Below are 23,094 nucleotides of genomic sequence, written 5' to 3'. Positions count from 1 at the left end.
TAACAATAAGAAATAGTGCAGCATCTGCAAGAGTTTGGACCTTAAGTTCTTCACTAACTCTTCAACTTCATTTCCAAGGGCATTTCTTCAATGATTTGTGTTCCAAAAAAGTGAGGTGGTCGTTGAATCTTACACAATTGGCATGCTGTGAGTCACCAGAGATACTTAGCTAGTTTTCAGGTAGTACCTTGCCAACATTGGTATCAACCTCAGTCTTACCATCATTTTCTGAATCAGTTCACTACAGCCCTACTTCATGAGATGCAGATCATTTCTGCCAGCAGATTAGCAGCATCATACAACTAGGATTAATTTACTTGTTCATATATTAGAGTGGTTAGGTATAGTTTTGTAACATATATACCGTTGATGGTGACTTCCCATATAAGCATATGTATTTATGCGGGGCAAGCCTTCTTTCATAGTCCAACTTATGTTCCACACTAAAGAAAAAAATCAATACAAAATAAAATTCCAACTAAAGATGTAATGGAGTAAGTTAAATTCATTGTTGGTTATTGCCAAGCATAATGAAACCTAAGAATTTTGGAAAATGGAATGTCAGATGATGGGCTAGTGGTCCCCTCAGCAGATGTATCAATACATCAGAAAAAAATTCAGGGGAGCTGAAGCCCTCAAAGTTCCCCTGGTTGTGTGCCTGGCTTATGTGCATTAATGGTGAGCACTCAGTTGGTCTGTTCTTCACTTTAGGATCAGTGGTGACATCATAGTTGCATCATTACACTCCCTCTCATTGCTTTCAGAAAAATATGGTAAGCTGAAGCCTTTCCAATTTTTCAGTGATAGACTTTTAAACTCCCTTCCTTCAGACCAAACCTAATTCTCATTCACCCCGGTTGCTGATTCAAAGAAGATACATCCAAAAAACATAAAGGAATTAGTTTTTAAGGAATTTTTCATTACTAAAATGCATATGTAGCTAGAGCATGAACAATCCAATCAGAATGCATAGAATTAATAGCTGGAAGTAACAGACATCCTTCACAGAAATACTGAACTCCACTAAGGTGCAGTCTCCTGGGCACTTCATCCATCAGATGGGACATCATGCTGTGATCCCCATGAGGGATGCCCAGTTTCTCCCCACCATTTCATCCCTTACAAGAGCAAATTATAACATCCATTGGTTGCCTTAAATGAAAAGCCAGCTATGTGAAAAAAATTTATGCAGACGTACCCACATAAGAAGAAAATTTAAAGAGAAATTAATGCACTGCATTAATTATTTTAAGTTTAATAAAATATAACCTACATTTCACGATGCTAAGTAAGTAAACTAAGTAAGGGTCCACATTCTTAGGAGTAAAAAATTCTCTTTATTTCCTATTCATCACAAAACATTTAATGAAATTAATTAAAATTAAGAATCTCAACAATTTATTACAAAATGCTTAAATATTGGAATTACAAATTATGTATTATCTCCCAGTCAGCAGATTCGAACGTATAATTTATAAAATGCATACCATTGCTAGAAATTAATTACTATTTATGTACATGTAACATTTTTACCACTCATGTTAAATTGATTTAATGAAGGGAGAAAAAAAGCTTAATTAATGAGATATTCAATCATATTCAAATAAAAGATTTTAACTTTCATGAACATTATTGTAATACATAAATGCAAATAGATTTTCAAATGAAATAAACTTTCACACATTTATAACAAAATGAAATATGAAATTGCTTTATTGTATACTTAAAGAATATTTTTAGTGCTGATAACCCACCATGGATGACCTATCCTAAAACATCATAATATTTAATGACAGTTGTTCACAATATCTACATTTATTGACCTGGGCCAGACAGACTCTTGTCCATAAACTTCTTTCTTGCAAAACAGAGCCACCACTTGGATGGTTTGCCATCTTCAGAGCTGAACACTTTTTCACAAACACGCACTCCTGTTTCTTGTCTCACTTGCTGAAGATATGCACGCATTAGATCTGTAATTTTCAAGCACACCAAACAGAAATTTTATCATCTCATCATAAAACGAAATTTGTAACACATATTGAGTGGAAATATTAAATACTTTAAAGAATAGAAAATTTTGGCATTGAGAATTTCATAATTATTTCAATGGTATTAAGCTGTTGACTATTCCATTCTATGTCAGGGTCTAGAAAGAAGAGTTTCGATCACCAAGTTAAGAAGAAATGTTTCCCATTTCCCCAATAAGCTACCGTACAGCATATAGCAAATTAGGCATTACCTTTTTCCAAAGTTTTTCCCATAGCAGATATAGATTACAATAATCCATCTGAATTTTTTTTCTAAAATTGATCTTCCTGTATGGCTTGCTGTAAGTGAATTTGACAACTTAACTTTTCTGCTCTTGCCAAGAGAGCTTCACTTGATTTTTGGCCTCAAAATAACCAAATTAAACCTCCCACCATTTCCAAAATAGTTTGCCTGGTAAAAGAAATATGCAGCACACAAAGGTATATATGCCTTAGTCAGGGCCAGATTTAGATGAAATGAGGCACTTTCACCTCCCATTTGTACATTACTTGAGGAATAAAATACATGTCTGTTTATTAGTCAAACGCATAGAATTTCCCCTTGTTTTACGTTGTGTTTTAGCATTCACTGTTTTCAGAACAGTGTAATTTAAAATTTGCTAATGGTTTGAGCATAGGAAAATCTGGCCCTGGCCTAAGCTATGATTTTGTTATTTTTAAGGCATTCTACCATGATTTAATTTTCCTGTGATCCTGTCAGCTGTGATGGGTGAGCGTGGACAAATTAATCTATGAAACATTTCTTACTGATCAGTAGGTTTTGATACCAAGCTGAAGGTACTCAACCAGTAAATGTCACAGGATGTAAAACCAAGCATATTTGGAGGTTATTTTCCAAGGCAAAGGCTAGTTTTACCAGAATGAACATTTTTCGTAATCTAGGCAATATGTTTACTTTAAAATTTAATTTTTGTTTGCTCATGCTTTAACAAATTAGGTAATAAGGGAATTTCAAATCATCCCACAATGAAAGATAAACCAATTGCCACCCTAAAAATGGTGCATATAACACTGGACTGTAATGCATTTCATATTAGCATTGAGTGTGTTTGGTAGGACAAGCTATGCATTGTTAGAAAATAAACTCAGTTTTAATAATTAGAAAATGTTCATGGGATTACTAAATTTTATGTTTTAATTACAATTCACCAATAATTGAATGAAAAATTGACTAATTTCATGACTTGGTTATGGTAAAAACCGTGCAAAAGTTCAATCACACATCACAGCCAAACTGAAATTTTAATCAAAATCAGCATGTGACCAAGAAGGTGTACACGATTTCAAGTTCTGTTCCAATATGCATGCTTTTTTACAACCATTGGCACATTTAGTTATCATTAATATCTATCTACTTTGCGACCACTGATTTGTAAGCGCTTTTGAAATGCAGTGGAATTGAAACAAGACACACAGCAGTTCATGGCACCATAGCATCCTGCCATGTCATTAACTCATTTTTACACCTTTCTAACTCATACGTAACACATTTTGAACTGCTTTGGATTTGCAATGGTAACTGCTATGGAACAAATTTCCTTACGTCTTCAACCTTTGAAACTCATTTGGAATTAACATTGGAACTGATTTTTACCACTCATTCACCCATTTTGAAACTCATTTGTACACCATGGAAACTGCTTCGTAAAAGTTCAGGATGCCTTTTGGAGTTGCCTAGGAATTCATGCGGGTACTGCTTCGAGCTTTTATGGCAGGCAAAAGTGGCGGAGTCAAGTCCAGCAGAAACTTTATTTTGAAATGGTGTCCAGTCACAGCTCTAGAAAATGCTCCCATAATACATATTTACAAAATTAGCTGCCAGTGACGGCCTGACGCATGCGTCCTCAGAACAGGGGCATGCTGGTGTGTACTCATTGAGCTCTTCAAGGGTTGAGTGGGATTAAGGGGCTTTAGTGGTCAAGAAAGTCCACATCGAGAGCTTTCCTCCAGTATAGCGTGGTTCACATGGATCATTCAGAGTCCATTTCTGAGTGAAGTGCCTTCGTTTTGGGATATTTATTCTTGAAATCCGTCATGTTAAATATTCAAAAATCCAATGGAAAATGCACAAAAAAGGGCTTTCTGGGGACCTGAATATCATGTCACAATTCCACAAAGTGCAATCGCAAAACCATAGATTTAGTATTCAGAATTCTCAAAGACATTATTTTCAGTCAATAGGCAAACCTTTTATAGTGCCGAAAGATGCCATTATTAAAAATGTTTGCTCTGAAGTTGCCCGTGAAAACCCTATTTTATGGAACAAAGATTATGTATCTGTACGTAGTGAAGATAACCTTTTTGTGGAACAGCCCCAAAAACAGTTTACGTAACAAGTAAAATAGAATAATTATTTTTGAAACTCAATTGAATGACGATTTTGGAGTTTCATCTCCATTAACTGACTTAGGACTATTTCTTAAACTTCTTATGCATTTCTATTGCGCATATTAGAGAATTTCCCTTTTCTCAAGCGAATTATTTGGACTGAACTTTAAGCCAGGACATGTTTCAGGGCATAAAAGCCAGTTCCAAAACAATGATGACGTCTACAAAGTATAAGATGTCATTACAAAGGAGCAGCAAATATGTGGAAAGCAGTTACACAGAATCTTCTCCATTCACAGCAGTTACAATACAAATGATGATGTCGGGAAATCCTGTCGAATTGTTAAAAAGGAGTTCAAAAGGTGAAGAAAATAACAACAAACACACTGTACAAAGCAGTTTGAAAGGGAATCACCACAAATGAGTGGATATGAGTTCCACAACAGTTCCATGACAGATTTGATTTTTCAAAGCAGATTCGAAAGACTTCCAAAGCAGTTAAAAATCATAAATTTTTCCCTGAGTGTGTGGTTGTCCTATATTTGCTAAAGAATTTCATATATTCTGCAAAGTAAACCGTATGTACGTGCTATTCATTCAAATGCAAAATGTAAAAATAAATAAAGGATAATATGTGAGAAATTGTACAGCCAGCAATCTGCGGCAAACACAATCATTTTCTATTTAAATCTAACATTTTTCTCTCCTGCAAAAAAGAATGACTACAGAGAGACATTAGAGGCAACACCAAAAATACTGTGACAAGACAGATCTTGTAATATCTACAGGAATACATCACAAGGAAATAACTAGCCAGTCAGCCAAGGCTACATAGCTTTGTCCGTCTTTGTACTTGAGGCATACCTGATTCAACAGGAGTAGACGGCTTGGCATAGACAGAATTAAGTGGAAAGCCTGGTTCTCCAGGGATATCGAATTTCGATATGGCCAAGGTGTACATTTCGTTAAGGCCTTGATTTTTGTTGCTGCACTTCTGGAGACGTTTGAGGCATTCAGTGATATAAAGGGTAATGTAAATAAGCACTCTGTCAGATTCGCTCTGAAAAATAGTTAAAAATCATAAAAATAAACTAATAAACACATAAAAATATGACAAAAAATAACTCAGCCGAACAACTATTAACAGTCACCTTAATTTCATATGTTCTAAAGAAAACATTGGCTTTGAAATAGTAGAGGGCTTCGTCAATTATATCCATGTCACCTGAAAAAGGAGGAGCGGGACCACGAAATTGGGTCTTCACAGGAAGTAGAGCCATATTTCCCACAGCTTGGGAGTGGTCGAGAAGTGTGGAATGATATGCCTACACAGAAGGAGTGAGTCATTCATGAGCCAATAGATATACCCAAGAATTTCAAAAATGTCGATAAAAAAGATAGCAACAGATGTTCAGCATCAAATTCGAGCCATTTCCATTATAATAAGCAATGCCGGCTAGCCTTCAACTCAGTAATTCTTTAATGACAACATGGAGAGCTAAGTGAAGGTGTAGCAACTACAGGAAAGAGGTAACAAAAGATTATATACACACCGGCATTTTTCTCCTTTTTTGTACCAATCAGCAAGGAAACAAATATATCATCGATATATAATACAGCCAAAACCCGGTTTCAAAAATAATTATAGGTATTCCAACGACTCGTCCCTTAAAATACGTTTCCGCTGTTTATCTCCTTCCAAAAAACAATTGAAACTCTACTTGAACACTTGCAGACGACGAGGGTAGTAAATAATACTCTGATATACTTAAGCCAACTTAGAGTACTGTAAATTTCCTTGTGCTACAAAAATTGATGAAGCGAAATATTGAAAAAGGTGAAAACTGCAATTAATCACAATCTCAGAGTACTATAATTTAATAACACTTGTACTTGCCAATTAACAAATGAAATACGTTAAGCATCAGTGTGGAGAACGCGGTGGTCAATTTCATGTCAATTTGTAGACTGTTGTCAATTCCCTTTCGATTCATAACAATTCATAGTTCCGCTTAACTTAATGTGGATGCTGACGTGGTGAAATAGGCATCGAAGCGAAAGTAAGCAGTACTTTGCAAAATGCGTTACGCGCAGCTTGTTGTTGGACCAGCAGGGTCGGGAAAGGTAATATTGTTGAACTTTTCAGTCGACTTTATTAGGTTTATATCACAAACATTATCACCAATACATGATATGTGTATGTTTTCTCTTTAAATTTAATTTATATGCCATAAAGCAGCTGGAAATTTGTAAAGTTATCACAATTCCTGGGGCGTAGGAGGTCCCAAGTGATTTCTCATTTCCTAAGATTTATCCTCATTCAGGATGATTTCTATGCCCTAGTGGAGATATTACGTAGCCGAGTGTACCGTGTGTCGTCAGGTACGAGTCATCCTGTGAGAAAGTCCGTACTTGAATTAATGTTATTGCCTCGTCACCCCCTAAGTGAAAGGCCTTTTATGAAATCATATTCGGATCAAAATGATATAGGTTGAAAGAAACAAGCCTTGCAGATATCTTGGATAAGTCATGGACATAAATTACTGCATATCTGAGGTAGCTGACCTGTTAGTAGTCAGCCGATTTTGGGTAGTACATATATAGTTATAATAATCGACGTTGTGATGCAATCATTGCCCTCAAGGTGCCTATGTTGATAGCTTAGTCCTTTGGTATTATGGCATTCTTATGTAAGGCGTGTAAAATTTTGGTGGCTAAATGAAATTTTCACTTGCTTATTTCAAAACCTGTGATTTGCAAGAAGAATGATTATTTATTACTTAATTTTTTCTTGCAGTCCACATACTGTTACCACATTTTAAAACACTTCGAGGCTTCCAGACAGAGTGCTAAAGTAGTTAATCTTGACCCCGCAGCTGAGCATTTTGAGTATGAACCATTAGTGGACATAAGGGAACTCATTCATTTAGATGATGCCATGGAAGATGAAGACCTGAAATTTGGCCCAAATGGTGGTCTGGTGTTTTGCATGGAGTGAGTTATTTTACCTACTTTTTGTGCTAGTGTACTACCTCTTAATTGTGTTTTTGAATTTGGCTGTGTTTTACTCTGGCATTTATTTTGCTTTCTGTTTTTAAACTAACAAAATGACTTTATAATAATCCAACCACATGCATCCATTGACACTGGAGGCACCACCTGACAGAAAATAAAATAAATATTACTAGAAGCTAAAGCACTTTTAATATTTCTTCTATTTTTCACAAGCATATTCAAAGTAAATACGTCAAGTGAGATTCTTAAGATTGCCCCAAATGGTTATGACTTAAGAGGATGCGGCGGTGCCTCCATCCTTTTTCCTTCCCATTCCACTCCCCTCCCCGGGTGTGTGGGCGTATGAGTTGAATTACTGGGTCCCAGTCCTGTTGCGTTGTAACCTTCCAAGGAAACCCCTTGGGTCCTCATTCTCTGTCCGTTATGACTATGAGTTTCAATTGTACACATATTCATGACTGCATGGCACGGCAAACCAAACGAGTCCCTTGTATTGACACTTCTAGTACCTCATGTAATGATATGAAGGAATAAGAAAAGAAATAGAATTTTAGGAAGAAGGTAGAATTCTCTTCACTTTCCTCCTCTAAAGTCAATCTCTCCGGCCTGTTCCTTCCTTCATACAGATCCTCCACGAATTCCTTCCATCTACTCTGTACCTCCTCTTGCTTGGTTAGCATCCTTCAATCTTTAGCCTTAATTTTAGACATGGCTTGCCTTCTTTTGCCACCCGATAGTGACTTAACTTTGGCATATAACGTGCCTACCCCTCCTTACAACTGAAACTTTTCCATTTCCTTACACTGTCTCTTCCACCAAACCTCCCTTGCTCTCTTAGTTTCATGCTGTAATCGATTATTAATTTGTCTATACATACATTCTTTTGTCCTGTTCTGTGTCCACATTCTTCCACTTCCTCCTCTCCTCAATTTCCCTTATCATGTTCTCACTTATCCACGACTTCTTTATCCTTTTACTGTCAACATACCCAATTGACTTCTCAGCCGCTTTGACTTTTCCAGTTTTAATATTATCCCATCTTTCCTCAACAGTCTTTGTACTTTCAATCTCCCAGGTGCAATATTCAACAGTTACTGATATTCTCTCCTCATACTCTCCTTCAGAGCTTCTACATTCCATTTCTTTAGAAAAATAGATATCGTAATTTAAAAATCTCAAAGCGTGAAATGCAGACTCCAGGAGTAATAATCTTTCGATTTAGGCAATAAAAAAATAATAGGAAACCGCCCTATTATATAATGGTTTACACATTAAATGCAGAGATATTATCTGAGGAGGTGCTGATGTAGCTCATGCCTCTTGGAGGTGGAGCTCCTGTCTCTTAGGTGCATGGAATAGGAATGTGAGAGAGGGATAATAGTAGGCAACAGGGGAAAGAGAGCATAAGGTGGTAGAATAGGAGGAAATAGCCATCATAACACCTGAGGGTAGAATTTTTATTCCAAACCATTTTAGACAATTCAACCCTTCCCTACTGGTGCCAACTAAATTGATGAAGGGATAATACCCCCTTCAAAGCCCAAGGCAGTGAATGCATAGCAAGGGTCATTAAAGTTGATTGAATGTATTGGACAAATTTAAAGCTATCGATGAAAATTGTAAAGAGAAACCTGATTCTACTTCAACCTGTAATGACTGGGTTTCAGAAAATACTCTAATCCTGAACTTGTCTACTCCTCAGAGTCAAATAATGGAAGTGCTTCTTGTACCACTTCCCTTGCATATTTCACCTCTGTGCATCATACTTGGGACTGCTAGGTGTCCAGGCAGCTAGTCTGTGCCCTAACTTTTGTCACCTAATGTTGTTACTCATTTAGCTGGTGTATGATGTGGTTTTCTGTTTATGGGAAACTCGATTTATCAGATTGAGTGGCAATTATGAGGAAGGTCTCATTCAATGTGACATACCAACTCCTCAATTAAGATTTGATTTTTCTGTCAAAAAATTTTAGCAACATGCATCTAGGATTGCATATGGTATTTTCCTGATGAATGTATCTGTTGAGCTAGCTAACAAATAATTATTACTAAGGAGATGTTAATAAATTAAACTAAAACATTGACTTTCATGATGTTTTTCAGATACCTTTTGGAAAATAGAGACTGGCTTGAAGAACAGCTTGGTGAGGATGAAGATGACTACATTTTATTTGATTGCCCTGGGCAAATTGAACTATACTCACATATGACTGTAATGAAAGATCTAGTTGAAGTTTTACAAAACTGGAACTTTAGAGTTTGTGGAGTTTTTATCCTGGATTCTCAGTTTATGATTGATGGTGCAAAGTTTTTGGCTGGAACCTTAACAGCCCTGAGTGTCATGGTAAATCTTGTTATCCCACATGTGAATGTTCTAAGCAAAATTGATTTGTTGGGGAAATCAGCAAAGAAGCAACTCGAACGGTAAGTTTTACTATCACTTACATTAATCAGGAATAAATACATAATTTTAGTTATAAAAGGTTAATGAGACCTTAAATTCAGACGTGGGCGAATACATTTGAATTGTATTTTGCAATTTGTACAAAATGCAAATTTATCCTGAAAGTTGTATCTCAAGTACAAATTTCACTGATACCTTAAGAGACGAGTTAATTTGTTCCTTGACCAAGCATTTAACTCAATCAGCTCATGTCACAAATGATTCATTTCCCATTAAAAGTAGCAGAAATGTAAACAATCTGTTGCAACCAAAATAATAATTCCAAAGTACCGTAAATTCAAGGAAAAGTATGTTTTTTAATACAGGAACACACACACAGAAGTGCATAATTAATAAAAGAAAATATCCAAAATAGAACTGTAATTGTTAATACCATAGTCTTACCTTGGAGACCAGTGATTGCATCTAACAGAGGTGAAGAGGGAGAGAGGAAGGGATGTAGACAGTAATCTAAAACTGCACTTTAGCTATATATTTGAACTGAAATAGAGCTTCATTTATTAAAATTAAATAACAAAAAATGAACTGTAAAAAATACATTTTCTTTCTTAAACTTAAATTATTTTACATTTAATCTTACTCTAAAAACTTATTTTTGCCTCTTTGATTCACTTTCGGAACTTTCTCTTGCCTGTCTTTTGAATAGAAGACAACTCAAAGAGGATTGTCTTTGCCTGCCTTTTAAAATGTTATGAAAATGAGTGAAACAAGTGTCATCAAAAAGTTATGAAGTATGACCAGTTGAAACTTTTTCTGGATGTTTTTTTCTATGAAACTCAACAGCTTATCCCTCAATGTCTGTATGTCTTTTATTTAACTTGTCAAAATAACTTCATTTTCGTTCTCTTCTTCACTGCTGATCTTTTGCCGGAGCTCTGTGTGTTGCATCACCTGTAGGTCCTTTAACTCCTCAGTTGTGAATTCCACCTCATGTTCTGTAAGGAGCTAGATCATCTGCCTTCAGACCCATCGTCCTTTAGAGGTACACAATTGCCAGGTTTGAATTCTTCTAAGTCCCTCTCTGCAACAGCAGCAGGCCCAGGCTTTTTTAATGCCGAGTCCCAGGTTCTTCTTTGAACCTCTTGCCTTACCTAGGTACGTAATCAGATCACAATGTTGTAGTGATCTCTCCAAAACTCTCCAAGGGTTACATTTGTATGTTTGATTGCCTCTAAACATCTGTGGAGCAAGTGCTTTATGTAAAGCTTTTTAAAGTTAGAAATGACCTGCTGGTCCAAAGGTTGCAGGACTGAATTCGTGTTGGGTGGGAGGTACAGGGCATTGACAAATTTGAACTTGTTGAAAATGTCATCTTCAAGGCCAGATAAGGGGGCTGGAGCATTATCAAGGACCAGCAGTGCTTTTAGTGGAAGTTTTTTCACCATAAGATATTTATTCATGGCAAGATCAAAGTAGATATGTATGTACTTATGTAGTTAAACAAGAACTAGCTCATAACCTATACCCTTGGATTGGTGTGCCTCATAACATGTAGCATTTCTTTAAGAATATCCTGAGTTTAAAGGCATGAGAATTTTTGAAATGATAACCTAGCAGTGGCTTGACTTATCAGTTACAGTTAGCATTTACATACGATTCTAGGGTCAGGCAGTCCTTCATGCGTTAATGGCGTGACATCTTCATTTCCTCTGAGGTGATGAAAGTGCACCAGGACAGGACAATTCTGTTTCATCGACGTTGATTGTTGGGGAATTTATCTTTGCTCGCAATAAGCATAGCAAAACGTGGAATGCTCTAGTCCGTTTGTCTACACGTCAGCACTCATGGCTTCCCCGTGCCTATCCATAGAGCAGATACCAGTTCTTTTAAAATTGTTGAACCAGCCATGGCTTGCCTTAAACGTATCTGCTGCTGTCTGTTCTGAAGTCGTTGCTTTTTTCTTCTTTAGGTCACCATAAATGCTGTGTGCTTTTTGCATACAACTACGTATAATCTTTGTCACTGTATCTCCTGCAAGCTCTCTTTCACCCACAGCAGTAAAGTCTTCTCCATTTCTTCATGGATATTTGTCTTTAATTGGGATAGAATATTAGTTTCTTTTGGAAGATAAGTACCTTTAACCCGTCAACGCCCACGGGTGCCATATAGCACCCATTGCAGTGCTGAGCTAATACTCCTGCAATGCATTTAACATGTGAATTTTATTGTACATTTTGGTGCAGATAATTAGTAGAAGGTTTCTTCTATTATTCAGTCAGCTTGAATTGTGTTCATTGTGTTGAGCTCCTGTGTATCATATTTTTTAAAAGCGAAATGTGTGTGAATTTAAAAATACTTTGGGCACTGACGGCTTTAGGGCATCCTTTTGTTTAAGGATGGTGCAAATTGTGGATGTTGTGTGATTGTGCATCTTGGCAAGATCTATTACTTTTACACCATGCTCATGTTTTGCTATTACATATTTGTTGTTTTACATGTATTGCCTACATTTTATATTTTGCCTCACCACTATTATTTTCAATTACTTTCATCAGCCCCAACGTAGCACACAAAAAATGTGAGTCAAAACTGAAAAAACGAGATAGGACTTAACTCTGTGGTAACATGCAAGAAAATGAGGTTAAATCGTGGCTGTGATCTCAGCACCTGTTGCACAAACTTACTGAAATACGAGTCAGCTTCCCGAAAGGCTGCTGGCTCATATCTCAGAATTTGGTACGGATCTCAAACAGGTTGTTGGCCTGAGTTACAGCCCAGTATCTCAAGAAGCTCGTGGCTCAAGAAACTTGTATGTCGAGCAGCATGTTTTGAGGTATCACTGTACTCTAGAAATTTGTATTTGAAATACAAAAAAGGAAAACAGTGAAGTCCTCCTTACCCGGGGTAGTTATGGGGAAAGGCGACATGAATGCATAGCTGGATAGCAGGCAATGTCTTTTATTTAATGAAATTTACCTATTATATTTATATCTTTAATTTTAGAATACCTTGAGGTACTTTCATCAGACCTATATCTTTTTTGTGGTGATAATGTCATTGTTCTCATTTTGCCACTGCTCTATACACTCCAGCAATGTCTACACAAGCAAGCACTTGGCTGAGACACTACTCTCTTTGTCTTAAGTTTGAACTTCACTGGTCGTATCATAAACATGCGTGAGTGTGACAAAAACCCCAGCTCCCATAGGCTGTATTCAACCTTATGCACTCAGTTCAACTGATTACTGAGCATAGAGCACTGGTGGTAATATTTATAAGAATATTTAATAATCCATATTGAGTTGAACAGAGAATTGAACTGGGAGTGTTGCTTGTAAATTGGTGTCACTCCATGAAGTAACAGTTCATAAATTGGAGTATTCATTATATCCCATAGAGGTATAATGATCAAGTGATCAGTATGAATATCAATAATTTGCTTTAATTGAATTGATCAAATACATGCAAAGCAATTAATAGAGTTATTGATTTTCTATCATGAGGATCTTCCCAAGTAAAAATTATTGCATTTTATTCCTTAAGCAATGAGAATATGCATTTGAAATTGATGTTAGACATTAAATGTGTAAACATTCTCCTTACTTGTAAAGCTATTTCATGCATCATTGGTATGACTCAAGACATTTGTACCTTATTATCCTGGCTGAAAAAATGCATGATCTGTTACCACAGCAATTTTATTTCAACACCAGGCTATTTTGTGAGTGTCCTCTACCATCAATCAGTAATAGTTTTTCCAGTATTTAAATATTTAGGTATCTGGATTCGGTTCAGTTGTAATTTAACCACATGGATGGAATTGTACTGTAAAATATAATTTTTAGCTAATTAATCCCCATCTTCTTATTTCTTTGATCAATGTCATTTTTTGCAACTTCTATTTCACAAGATCAGTGGGCAATGATTGTGAGCAATAAATTTTTTTTATTTTTCAGGTTTATAGAGCCTGATGCTAGAAACTTACTTTGTGATGTGGCAAATAACTCTAGGTGGCATCTGAAGTATCAAGCACTGACGGAAGCTTTGGGTGCTTTAATTGAAGACTATAGTTTGGTTAGGTTTTATCCCCTAGATTTGAGGGACGAGGAGAACATTGGTGATTTAGTTCTATCAATTAATAATGTCATACAATTTGGAGAAGATGCAGATGTACAGATAAGGGATTTTGATCCCCCGGAGGAGGATGACGATTGATATGATTAATAAAATAATTGCATTTTTAAGGTATCTGTTTTATTTTAAAAAATAAGCGTTGGAAATAATTTACAAATGTTTGTGGCAAATATTTAATACAGCACTTGTTCTATTCTTTGGTGGCAGTTTTGGCTGCATCTTCAGCAGCAGTTCGACGATCTTTTTGCCTTTTCTTTTGATTTTCTAAAAAGCTCTGAAAGGAGTCCTTTTCTTTCAATTCTTCAGGATCTGTCAGGAAATTAAAGTATAAGTAACTACATAGGTTATATAAGAATAAAATTTGTTGTAACTAATTGAATGATAGAAACGGAATAACTACATATATATGTATACATATTAGAAGATCATATATGTATAAATAGATATGCCATGATGTCATCCACCGGCCATCAGAGCCTATTAAATAAGAGTAGTACTGTAAAACCTCCTTTTAAAGCTACCTCCCTTCTCTCCCTATCCTGCTCTTTTCCACCCAAACCCTACTCTCCACAGTGGCAGACACCATGGGACATCCTCATCAAGATAATGCCAGGCGAGTGACCAGAAAAAGAGCAGCGATGACTGAAAACAAGTCAAAGTTTCCCCTAGTAGCCATTACCAGCAAAACCCCAACCCTGAGAAACATGTGGGGATGTTAACTAAGACCCTGGTTTGATAAATGTAGGATATGTAAATAAATGTACTGCTTAAGTGCATTTACCTAAATTTCAAATTTCTCATATACGACTGATTATTCACCCATTGATAAGTTAGATGTTGAACCTAAATTTAAATGTAGTGTCAGCTATACTTTGTGAAGCAGTTTGGCTATGGTTCTGGTTCTAACAATCACTTCAAGAAATACCCCATCACTATTAAGGACTTATGTACTCGTAAAGAATCTTGGCATTGAGATATACTTTGAACCTGCTATGTGAATGCCAGTGATCTATAGGAATTAAAGAATCCTGAGCAAAACTAAAAATAAAGTACAATAAAAAATTCTGAAAGTCTTATTTCTGGAAACAATACTATATAATACCTTCTTGCACCCACAGAAAGTACAGTAAGTCCTCGAAATATGAACAAGATGCATTTAGAGACCTTGTTTGTGAAAATCTTAAGAAAGACAACGAAAAGTGTAGTTATCTTGCAGAATACAATACTGCATTACACATCTGCATTATTTCGTGATGGCGATGAAATGATTTAGCTGCGCGTGTGACGTGACTGGAGCCAAAAAAATTTTGCTGCCGTGGGAAAGAAAACAGTGTGAAATGCAGAACAGTTCCTGACTTCACTACCGTTAAATTGATAGTTCATTAACAATGTGTCGAAAAGCAAGTTCCTCTACGCCACACAGTGTTGCGACGGCCAACCTCAACAATGCCAAATCTTAAATTTTGGGCACGTTTCAATTTTTAAAATGCTTTCGTATCTTTGAAAGTTTGTAAGTAGAGGACTTAATATAATTAAAAACATGTTATGTAACAAGTTTTATAAAAATAAGGGATAGCAGGGGCAGGTTTTCATCAACTGACATGAAATGACTAATGCTTCAAAATGTTGATCAGTTCGGAAGAATTTATCTGTAACGTTACCCAAAAAATTATGTAAACGTATGGAAATACATGTTCATGTTCTAAGAAACCTTCCCATTCCAGTTCTGTCTTGGAGCAACCCATTAAATTTTCCCCAGAGAGAGAAGCTGGATGGATGGCTCACAACTGGAGCTTGTAAAAAAACACACCTGAAGTTATAAATCTTGGTTTGGTACTAAATTGCTTTGATAAGGGCCTATCAAACTGTATATGGAGCTCAGAATGTGAACAGCAGAATAAGTAGTTGTTAATTATTCATACAATAGGTCAGAATGCAGTAATCACCAGAAATTTACAACATTAAAAATACACATTAAACCTTAAGAAACAGTTAAATGCATAGCTTGGTAGGAATAAGCAAAAATGGAAAACTTTCTATCTTCCCGCTTCCCCGTGTTAGTGTAACAGGTCTTCTGGATTAGCAAATCCACATGTTTACTTCTGTTACATGATTTCAACAACATACAACAAACTTGAAATGACTGAATGGCATAGAACACCCCTTTTTCATACAAATCTTTTCAGGCCTACCAACGCAAACCTAACTTTTGAATCTCTTTGCTAAATGCACGATTGAGGACCAATACATAGAAAGAACTCAAATTAAATGAAAAAAATAACATTAACACAGAACAACATGCACTCACCATCATCAGGGTCATTAGACACAGCCATATCTTCATCTTCTTCATCACTGCTACCAGCAGGATTCAAGTAAACATCAGCAAGATCTTGGCCAACAGGAGCAGAGCCAATCAATGGCAGTCCCTTTCCTTTCCCTCCACCTAGATCTCTCTCCAATTCTTTTAATTGTGCTTCTGTGTTATCCTTCTCTTGGGATTTTTTTTCATCCTTCATCCTTTCCCACTCCACCCGGTAGTCACTAAACATACATTGGAACAACAATGCAACCATTAGAGAAAAATGCCTATAACAGGGATGGTCTAGGTTGTTGGCAGTAACTATGTTTACAAATGAATACTACTCGCACAACAGCCCTAAGGTGATAGGTTGTAATAACAAGCAAAGAAGAATTTTGCTTGAATTCTGGTTTAACTATTTTCATCCAACTGGTGTTACCAGGCTTGACTTATCCAACAATTATATCTTTGAGTAAATGTAATGGAGTAATAAGTCATTTTATTCTAAAAAATAAACTCGCAAGCTGTGGTAATTAGTAATCAGACAGTAAAATTCAAGACTAGAACAGTGATAATTTTCTGTATGGATCTATAATCACATCAATCTACCTAATTATTTTGAAAATATTATGCCAATAAAACAATATTCTTGAGTAAATTATGTACACTTTAGCTATACAAGTGCCTTGAATCATGTAATTCCTTCTCTATCTATAACAAATTGTTGTAGAGCAATGATTTATGGCATATTTTAAAGCTAGACTTTGCGTAAGATATTATGTACATGATAAAAACTGTGAAATATAGTTTCCAACAATATTTAAATTCAAACGTTCAAAAACATTTTAATCAACAATTCTCAAATGCCCCACGGTACTACACCGACAATACTTGTAAGATTGTAATTGTTAATTTGGTAACCAATAAATCGTTAACACACATACACTGAAATATTTTATTTAATATCATACTTGGTATATACTATTGTAAATAATAAAAAAAATTACCTACAACACTTTTTCCATTAACACCATTATAATAAAAAATTTGAAAGATAGCTCTTTCATTTAATAGATCAAAAAGTTTTTGAATCTCTTGGTGCAATGCCTGAATGGGGTCCATTTAGAGATGGAATGCCAGTTTGGAGGCATAGATACTCTTGCACTGGTAAATTCAACAGAAGACAGCAATTTTTGCACTAAGAGACATCTTCAGATGCATAAAATAAGCTTACTGTATGTATGTATTTACAATGGTGTGCTATAGTACCAAAAGTTAAATTCGGTGGCAAGTTTTAAGAAATATTCAAGTGTTTGCAATTCCCTGACACGCAGTGCTTTGGTTAACCCATTAGAAACACTTACAGTAGGCTTACATTATTATTATAATTATCTACATGAAAACATAAGAATACTGTACTCTATGGAAAATATAATTCCCTTTGATTTTTAAACCTATCCCATTGGACCATTTAAAAAGTAGGTGAAAAAGCCAATTTCGCCATGGTCTTAGCCAGGGAATAGGGAAATTGCATACTTTTTATAGACAGTATGCTGATATACTACAGTAAACACTGAGTACCGCAATATACGTTTTTCCGCTAAAAACTCTGTAAGTTTATACACTAGAAAATGACTCCCAAAAGTCTCCCGCGTTTTGTGGGCTAAAAAATATTGCCCCCACTAATCTCACGCCGTGACGTCATAATTCAGTAGGAGTCCAAGATCCAAGCCCAGTAACGTCGTAGCTGCAGGTTTGGAAGAGCCACGTTGCGTTTAAAGGAGAACATGGCTGAAATAAGGAAAAATTACAAGTGGTGCATTGTTCCTCTGTGCAATAACACCCCAGAAAAAATTATTGTCTGTATTCCCACGGAGGAAATTAGAAGAAAAGCCTCGATGCATGCCGTCTGTCGGGATGAGCAGTACGGAAAAATAAGAGTATAATAAACCCGTGTGCTATGTGCGGGAAGATAACTTTAATATAAATAATATTTCCATATTTCATCGACTGAATAACTTGAAACAGATTTTTCTATAGTTTGGCCGCCGTAGAATAAAAACTCAACTTCTCAACAAAAATCGAGATACTTGTTTCTCGATGGGTACGATGGACTCGAATTATTTATGGCACTTGTTCAGTTTCAGTTACGGGAGGACATAGAAAATTCCATGATGTTTAAAATCAAGGGAGGAAATATGAAAATAAAGAGCAACGTTGATCCTCATGCATTCGACTGCCAGCCAAGAAGACAGTGTTTTCTTCTACAGAAGAAAAAGCTGTTTTCTTGGCTGTATACTGTCGGCATCAAAATGATGTGCCGCTGTACTTTGCAAATTTATATCCTGGCTTCACTGCATGTTATGATAATGAATTATACGTCATTTTAAAGAAAATTTCATCCTAAATTCTGATTTATTTTTTTTACAAAAAATTCAAAAATGTAGACACACCAGTGCAATAAATGACTTCGCGCACCGTAAAATTAGCCGTTTTTTCAACTTAATGAACTTTGTAACTCAACCTAGGGAAAACTACTACGTCTACAACATTCATCTTCCACAATAATTTACACTCATCAGTGCAGATTAATAAAATGGCTTTTGGGCATTTTTAGAACTTATATTTTGTTATAAATTTATGAAAATATTCAAACATTATCTTGTCCTATAGATTACCCCGAAAGAAAAAATAAAACTGATAGAAACACTTTCAATTTATTTGTAATTTTTCTGTGATCCATAATCTAAGAATATATTGATATTTGTGAATGTTAATCAACTCTTTAATGGTATAATATATTGCCAAACGGGGCCGCGCCGGGTAAACAAGCAGCTGCTGTGCGATTGTAAAGGAGACGCATTATAAGGGAAGTTGTAGATGGAAAAAGAATGGAATCCAGAGGTGGTCATAAAAATGAATCGCAGCATTCTTTGATTTTATTCTACACCGTTGCTTGCTTTTAAAAAAAAAAAGTTGAGTCACAAGAGGAATGTTCCGCGGCCCTTGATTTGGAAACTATGGAGATAAGAAGAAGACATGCGTGGATCAGCAATTTCCATTTAGTTGGTTGTCAGGATAAACCAAGGATCCATATAAAGGTTGTCAGGCCATCGAATAAAAGTAGGACTGATGTGCACCACAGGGGAAACAGGGTGTTTGAGGGAAAGTCAAACCCAAAGTTGCCCAAAGAATGTACAGCTAGATTTTTAGTTTCCTACAAAATCACTATATTGACATACTGATTTTGTAGGAAACTAAATGCTTATGCCAACTTTAATGTTGTGACACGCATACAAATACTAGTGTCCCCTCATATTCCTTTGTATGGTCCATTTTGGTTATTGATGGAGTAGGTATATGAGTTTGCAAAAATTTCATGAGGAATAACTAAATAGTCCGCCACAGAATAGTTATCTTTATGACAAGCATAACACAATAGAAACCCCCGAAAAAATCACAGGACCTTACTTTGTGTCAAAGAATAAGACAATACAGCCAGATACAAAAAATGCTTATATTAAGCACTATAATGACATTGGTAAGCAATGGATTCAGACTTCGAAAATCACCTTACTATGACCCTCGACCAAAGAAATAGACCACAGGAATTCTACAAGCCCATTCCATAAAAAAATTTCAAAACTTAGTTCTTCACTAACCTTTCATATTCATCATAAGCTTTTTCAGCCAGTTTAAAGAAATCTTCAACTCCTTTACCATCGAGGGCAGACATTCCAACTGATTTTAACCCTTTGTAGAACTCATCCAATGCCAGTGACATAGAGCGAGTCAAATTGGAAATATACGTCGTTTCATGTTCCAGTGCGTCTTGGAATGCTTCGAAGTCTTGCATCCACTCAATTGCATATCCATTATCGACAATATCTACCTGTCAATTAATAAGCTTTGGTTACTCTGGCTCGAAGACATTAATATCGTATAGAACACAGAAAAATGTTGGGCAATTACATAATTTTCAGCATTAATTATTCATGAACTGCAATTATACATAGCTTATTCTTCAACTAACCTTATTCATGGCCACTATAAAGGGCAATTTTGATTTGTACAGGATTGAACAAGCGTAGAGCATGTTGGACATAAAAGTTGGTGGACTGACACTTCGTACAGTATCCATCACGTACACTATAGCAGTAGGAAATACAGACGCAAGACACTCGGTGATTATGCTCCCTGAAGCTGACCATGTAAACACCTCTATCTGTCCCGGAGTGTCCAACAAAATGTATTCATGCTCATCAGCTCTTTTCTCCAACAGTGTGATCACCTGTACAAGCAAAGTTTTGATTAGATTATTCGAAAACCGCTTCCTCAGCCGATTCTAAGATTTTCAGACATACCTGGTCAAATTTGGACGAAAATAAATTAAGAGATGTGACGATAGCCCCGTTGGGTCCTAGTTTATATTTTTTCATCACTTCCTTGAAGTTGACGGTATCCCTGATATCTTAAAGAAACACAAAATTATTCATATATAAAATTGAGACACCAATGAAGTCTACCTTATGAAATCTGTTAACTGATAAATATACAACCTATGTTTGCTGGATAAGGGACCTGTCTGCAAGCTGGGTCTAGGTTAATCACATAAGGTTTTCTCTTGGTCCCATATAAATGTGTAGTTATTCTAGACACTAAAGATGTCTTCCCTGAACCAGCCATCCCCAAAAATATGAGACACATGGGACGCTTTCGCGTAGACGATGGGGAGACTTCCATTGATGCTGCTTCTGAGGATTCAGCCATGTTTTACAAGTGAAATTCAAGTTGCCACCATTGATATTGTTTGGAATCACGCATTGCGCGATTCAGCTATCGTGGAGTTGCATTACGTTACTCTTTTTAATGTTTCAGCCAATAGAATATCACCACGTCATTTCATGCAATACCATTGGCTGAGTCGTGTGAAATTCCGTGATGTCGTATTGAATCGGCTAAGTGACATTTATTTCTGAAATAACCCTTCTATTGATATTATTATTTTACATTCAGCGATAAAGTAATCACTATACATATTTACCTTATTTATATATATTACGTGTTACTGAAAACATCGTATAGTGCGATTTTTCTCATAAGTTCCGATTTAATTTGTAACTCCCGTAAAATCAAACAATTTATACGTTGAACGATATATTTTTAACGTGTATAATTATTTCTCGCTCTGAATTCCTTACAGGGCATTCGAATATGATTTTGCTTCTTCATTCGACCGCTATCTTCTTGGGTTTAATATCGGTAGCTGCTGCCATTAATTGTAAAGGGTGTCTTCCTCTTGACAGCTACACTTTTGACAAGGTAATTAATAATTGTGTCAGTTTTCGACGTGTCGGATTTTTAACTTAAGCAACAGTAGTGCATTTAAGTATTTTTGAAATTTCAGGTTATTTCCAAATTCAAGGCCTCTGTCATAAAATTCGATGTGGCCTATCCGTACGGACCTAAGCACGACGAATTTGCCAAAGTTTCAGAGGCAGCATTCACCATTCCGGAGTTGTTAATTGGGGAAGTCGGTGTTAAGGACTACGGAGACCAAGAGAATTCTGATTTAGCCGAACGGTACAAAGTGTCTAAAGAAGACTTTCCCGTCATAAAATTATTCGTAGAAGGTAAAAAGGACCCGTTCACTTACTCACCGGGCACGTCGGAAGATTTTACTGCAGATAACATTAAAAAGTTTATAAGATCCACCTCAGGTATATACATCGGTTTACCCGGATGCCTCGAAAGATTTGATCGCCTTGTAGCAGAATTCTTAGCGGAGTCAGATGAAAAAGCCCAGCGTAAGTTATTGCGCGATGCTGAGAATCTTTGGGATAAAGCACAAGGAAGAAGTGAGCAAAGAGCAGCAGAAACGTACGTTAAGCTTATGAGGAAAGTTATAGATAAAGGAAAAGAGTTCGTTGATGGTGAAATGAAGAGAGTCGAAGGATTAATTAAAGGTAAAGTGAGCAAAGAGAAGAAAGAAGAATTGCAAAATAGAATCAATATACTGCAGAGCTTTCGTAAAGACGAATTGTGAAAATGGTGATACTTAAACACAACATACTGAACTTTGGGATCAATCTATGGATCGTTCTCCAGTGTGGAAATGCTATGTTCTCCTTCTCATTTATTTCTACAAATTGCATGTTCGAGGTGTTTTATATTCATTTTTAAGGTTGCCTTTGCTATGCTGAATTTTATTGTAAATGTGACATTGTCTGGGCTACGATTTTTATCGTAAGGTTACTATGACTTTTTAAGTATCAATACATGGATGAGTGGTAAATTATTTAATAAGCTTTGTAATTACCTTCAAATGTCAATTTTGTAGTCGATCAGAAATGTTTCAGGAGTATGCATTAAATTGGAATTGGGTGATCGCCTGTACATATGAAGCACACTTACCAATTAAAGTTACACACATCCACAGTGTTGAGTATTTTTATGGAATTATGCATAAGCAATATAGTTGGTATTCATTTCCATTGAAGCAATAAGTGTGCATTTCATGAATGACAAACAATGGATAAAGCTTGATCCAAGAAATATGGCAATAAAAGGATGGAATTTTGAATGCTTCAGCATCCCCAGAGCAGGACTTTCGCAACGTTAGACCTAGATAGGTGCCTGGCCACTGACATTTGCAATTGCATCGATTATCACTGATATCCATTCTTATGCCTAAGAAAAACCTTGTCAGCTATTGTGCACATTCATTAGCGTAAGAAAATCAGCATTGGCTACAGCAGAGGATGGCGTGAGCGGGTTAATGTTGAAAACTATGCTGTGATTGTATGCAAGTGGAAGGGATAAGACATTAGGATTAATTGAAGAGGGAACAATGAAGGGCT

General features: G+C 36.1%; 4 protein-coding genes across 5 annotated transcripts; 2 read left to right on the top strand and 2 right to left on the bottom strand.

The window, feature by feature from the left end:
* Nucleotides 1-1,317: 1,317 nt before the first annotated feature.
* On the bottom strand, nt 1,318-6,098 carry LOC124156245 (actin-related protein 2/3 complex subunit 3). Its single transcript, XM_046530658.1, has 4 exons — nt 5,933-6,098; nt 5,531-5,704; nt 5,244-5,439; nt 1,318-1,973 (listed from the first exon to the last, which is right to left on the bottom strand). The coding sequence occupies exons 1-4, from the start codon at nt 5,936-5,938 to the stop codon at nt 1,816-1,818; spliced, it is 534 nt and encodes a 177-aa protein (XP_046386614.1). The 5' UTR covers nt 5,939-6,098; the 3' UTR covers nt 1,318-1,815.
* A 192-nt stretch (nt 6,099-6,290) lies between these two features.
* LOC124156242 (GPN-loop GTPase 3) lies at nt 6,291-14,042 on the top strand. 2 transcript variants are annotated; one of them, XM_046530653.1, is made up of 4 exons: nt 6,291-6,503; nt 7,177-7,373; nt 9,498-9,818; nt 13,755-14,042. In XM_046530653.1, exons 1-4 carry the CDS (start codon nt 6,459-6,461, stop codon nt 14,011-14,013), a joined length of 822 nt encoding a protein of 273 aa, XP_046386609.1. In that variant the 5' UTR covers nt 6,291-6,458; the 3' UTR covers nt 14,014-14,042. The 2 variants fall into 2 exon arrangements, with proteins under 2 accessions (XP_046386609.1, XP_046386610.1); XM_046530654.1 differs by lacking the exon at nt 6,291-6,503 and adding an exon at nt 6,838-6,935.
* Nucleotides 14,036-21,089, bottom strand: LOC124156241 (GPN-loop GTPase 1). The gene is made up of 6 exons (XM_046530652.1): nt 20,794-21,089; nt 20,599-20,705; nt 20,268-20,525; nt 19,897-20,126; nt 16,241-16,476; nt 14,036-14,241 (listed from the first exon to the last, which is right to left on the bottom strand). The coding sequence occupies exons 1-6, from the start codon at nt 21,002-21,004 to the stop codon at nt 14,123-14,125; spliced, it is 1,161 nt and encodes a 386-aa protein (XP_046386608.1). The 5' UTR covers nt 21,005-21,089; the 3' UTR covers nt 14,036-14,122.
* Nucleotides 21,090-21,154: 65 nt separating this feature from the next.
* Nucleotides 21,155-22,672, top strand: LOC124156244 (endoplasmic reticulum resident protein 29). The gene is made up of 3 exons (XM_046530657.1): nt 21,155-21,257; nt 21,438-21,556; nt 21,642-22,672. Exons 2-3 carry the CDS (start codon nt 21,449-21,451, stop codon nt 22,278-22,280), a joined length of 747 nt encoding a protein of 248 aa, XP_046386613.1. The 5' UTR covers nt 21,155-21,257; nt 21,438-21,448; the 3' UTR covers nt 22,281-22,672.
* Nucleotides 22,673-23,094: the final 422 nt, after the last annotated feature.

The sequence above is a fragment of the Ischnura elegans genome, chromosome 3 (assembly GCF_921293095.1).
Source record: "Ischnura elegans chromosome 3, ioIscEleg1.1, whole genome shotgun sequence".
Taxonomy (NCBI): domain Eukaryota; kingdom Metazoa; phylum Arthropoda; class Insecta; order Odonata; family Coenagrionidae; genus Ischnura; species Ischnura elegans.
The sequence above is the reverse complement of the archived record's forward strand: the minus strand, read 5'-3'. Positions and strand labels throughout refer to the sequence as shown.

Coding starts and splice junctions, on each gene's coding strand:
- LOC124156245 (XM_046530658.1), bottom strand. Junction 5,440..5,530: donor TTAGAACATATGAAATTAAG/GTGACTGTTAAT, acceptor ACTATTTTTCAG/AGCGAATCTGACAGAGTGCT. Junction 1,974..5,243: donor GTCTACTCCTGTTGAATCAG/GTATGCCTCAAG, acceptor TGAAAATTACAG/ATCTAATGCGTGCATATCTT.
- LOC124156242 (XM_046530653.1), top strand. CDS start 6,459: ATGCGTTACGCGCAGCTTGTTGTTGGACCAGCAGGGTCGGGAAAG. Junction 7,374..9,497: donor GGTCTGGTGTTTTGCATGGA/GTGAGTTATTTT, acceptor GATGTTTTTCAG/ATACCTTTTGGAAAATAGAG. Junction 9,819..13,754: donor GCAAAGAAGCAACTCGAACG/GTAAGTTTTACT, acceptor TTTATTTTTCAG/GTTTATAGAGCCTGATGCTA.
- LOC124156241 (XM_046530652.1), bottom strand. CDS start 21,004: ATGGCTGAATCCTCAGAAGCAGCATCAATGGAAGTCTCCCCATCGTCT. Junction 20,706..20,793: donor CCCTTATCCAGCAAACATAG/GTTGTATATTTA, acceptor TGTTTCTTTAAG/ATATCAGGGATACCGTCAAC. Junction 20,526..20,598: donor TTTCGTCCAAATTTGACCAG/GTATGTCTGAAA, acceptor TTGCTTGTACAG/GTGATCACACTGTTGGAGAA.
- LOC124156244 (XM_046530657.1), top strand. CDS start 21,449: ATGATTTTGCTTCTTCATTCGACCGCTATCTTCTTGGGTTTAATATCG. Junction 21,557..21,641: donor ACAGCTACACTTTTGACAAG/GTAATTAATAAT, acceptor TTGAAATTTCAG/GTTATTTCCAAATTCAAGGC.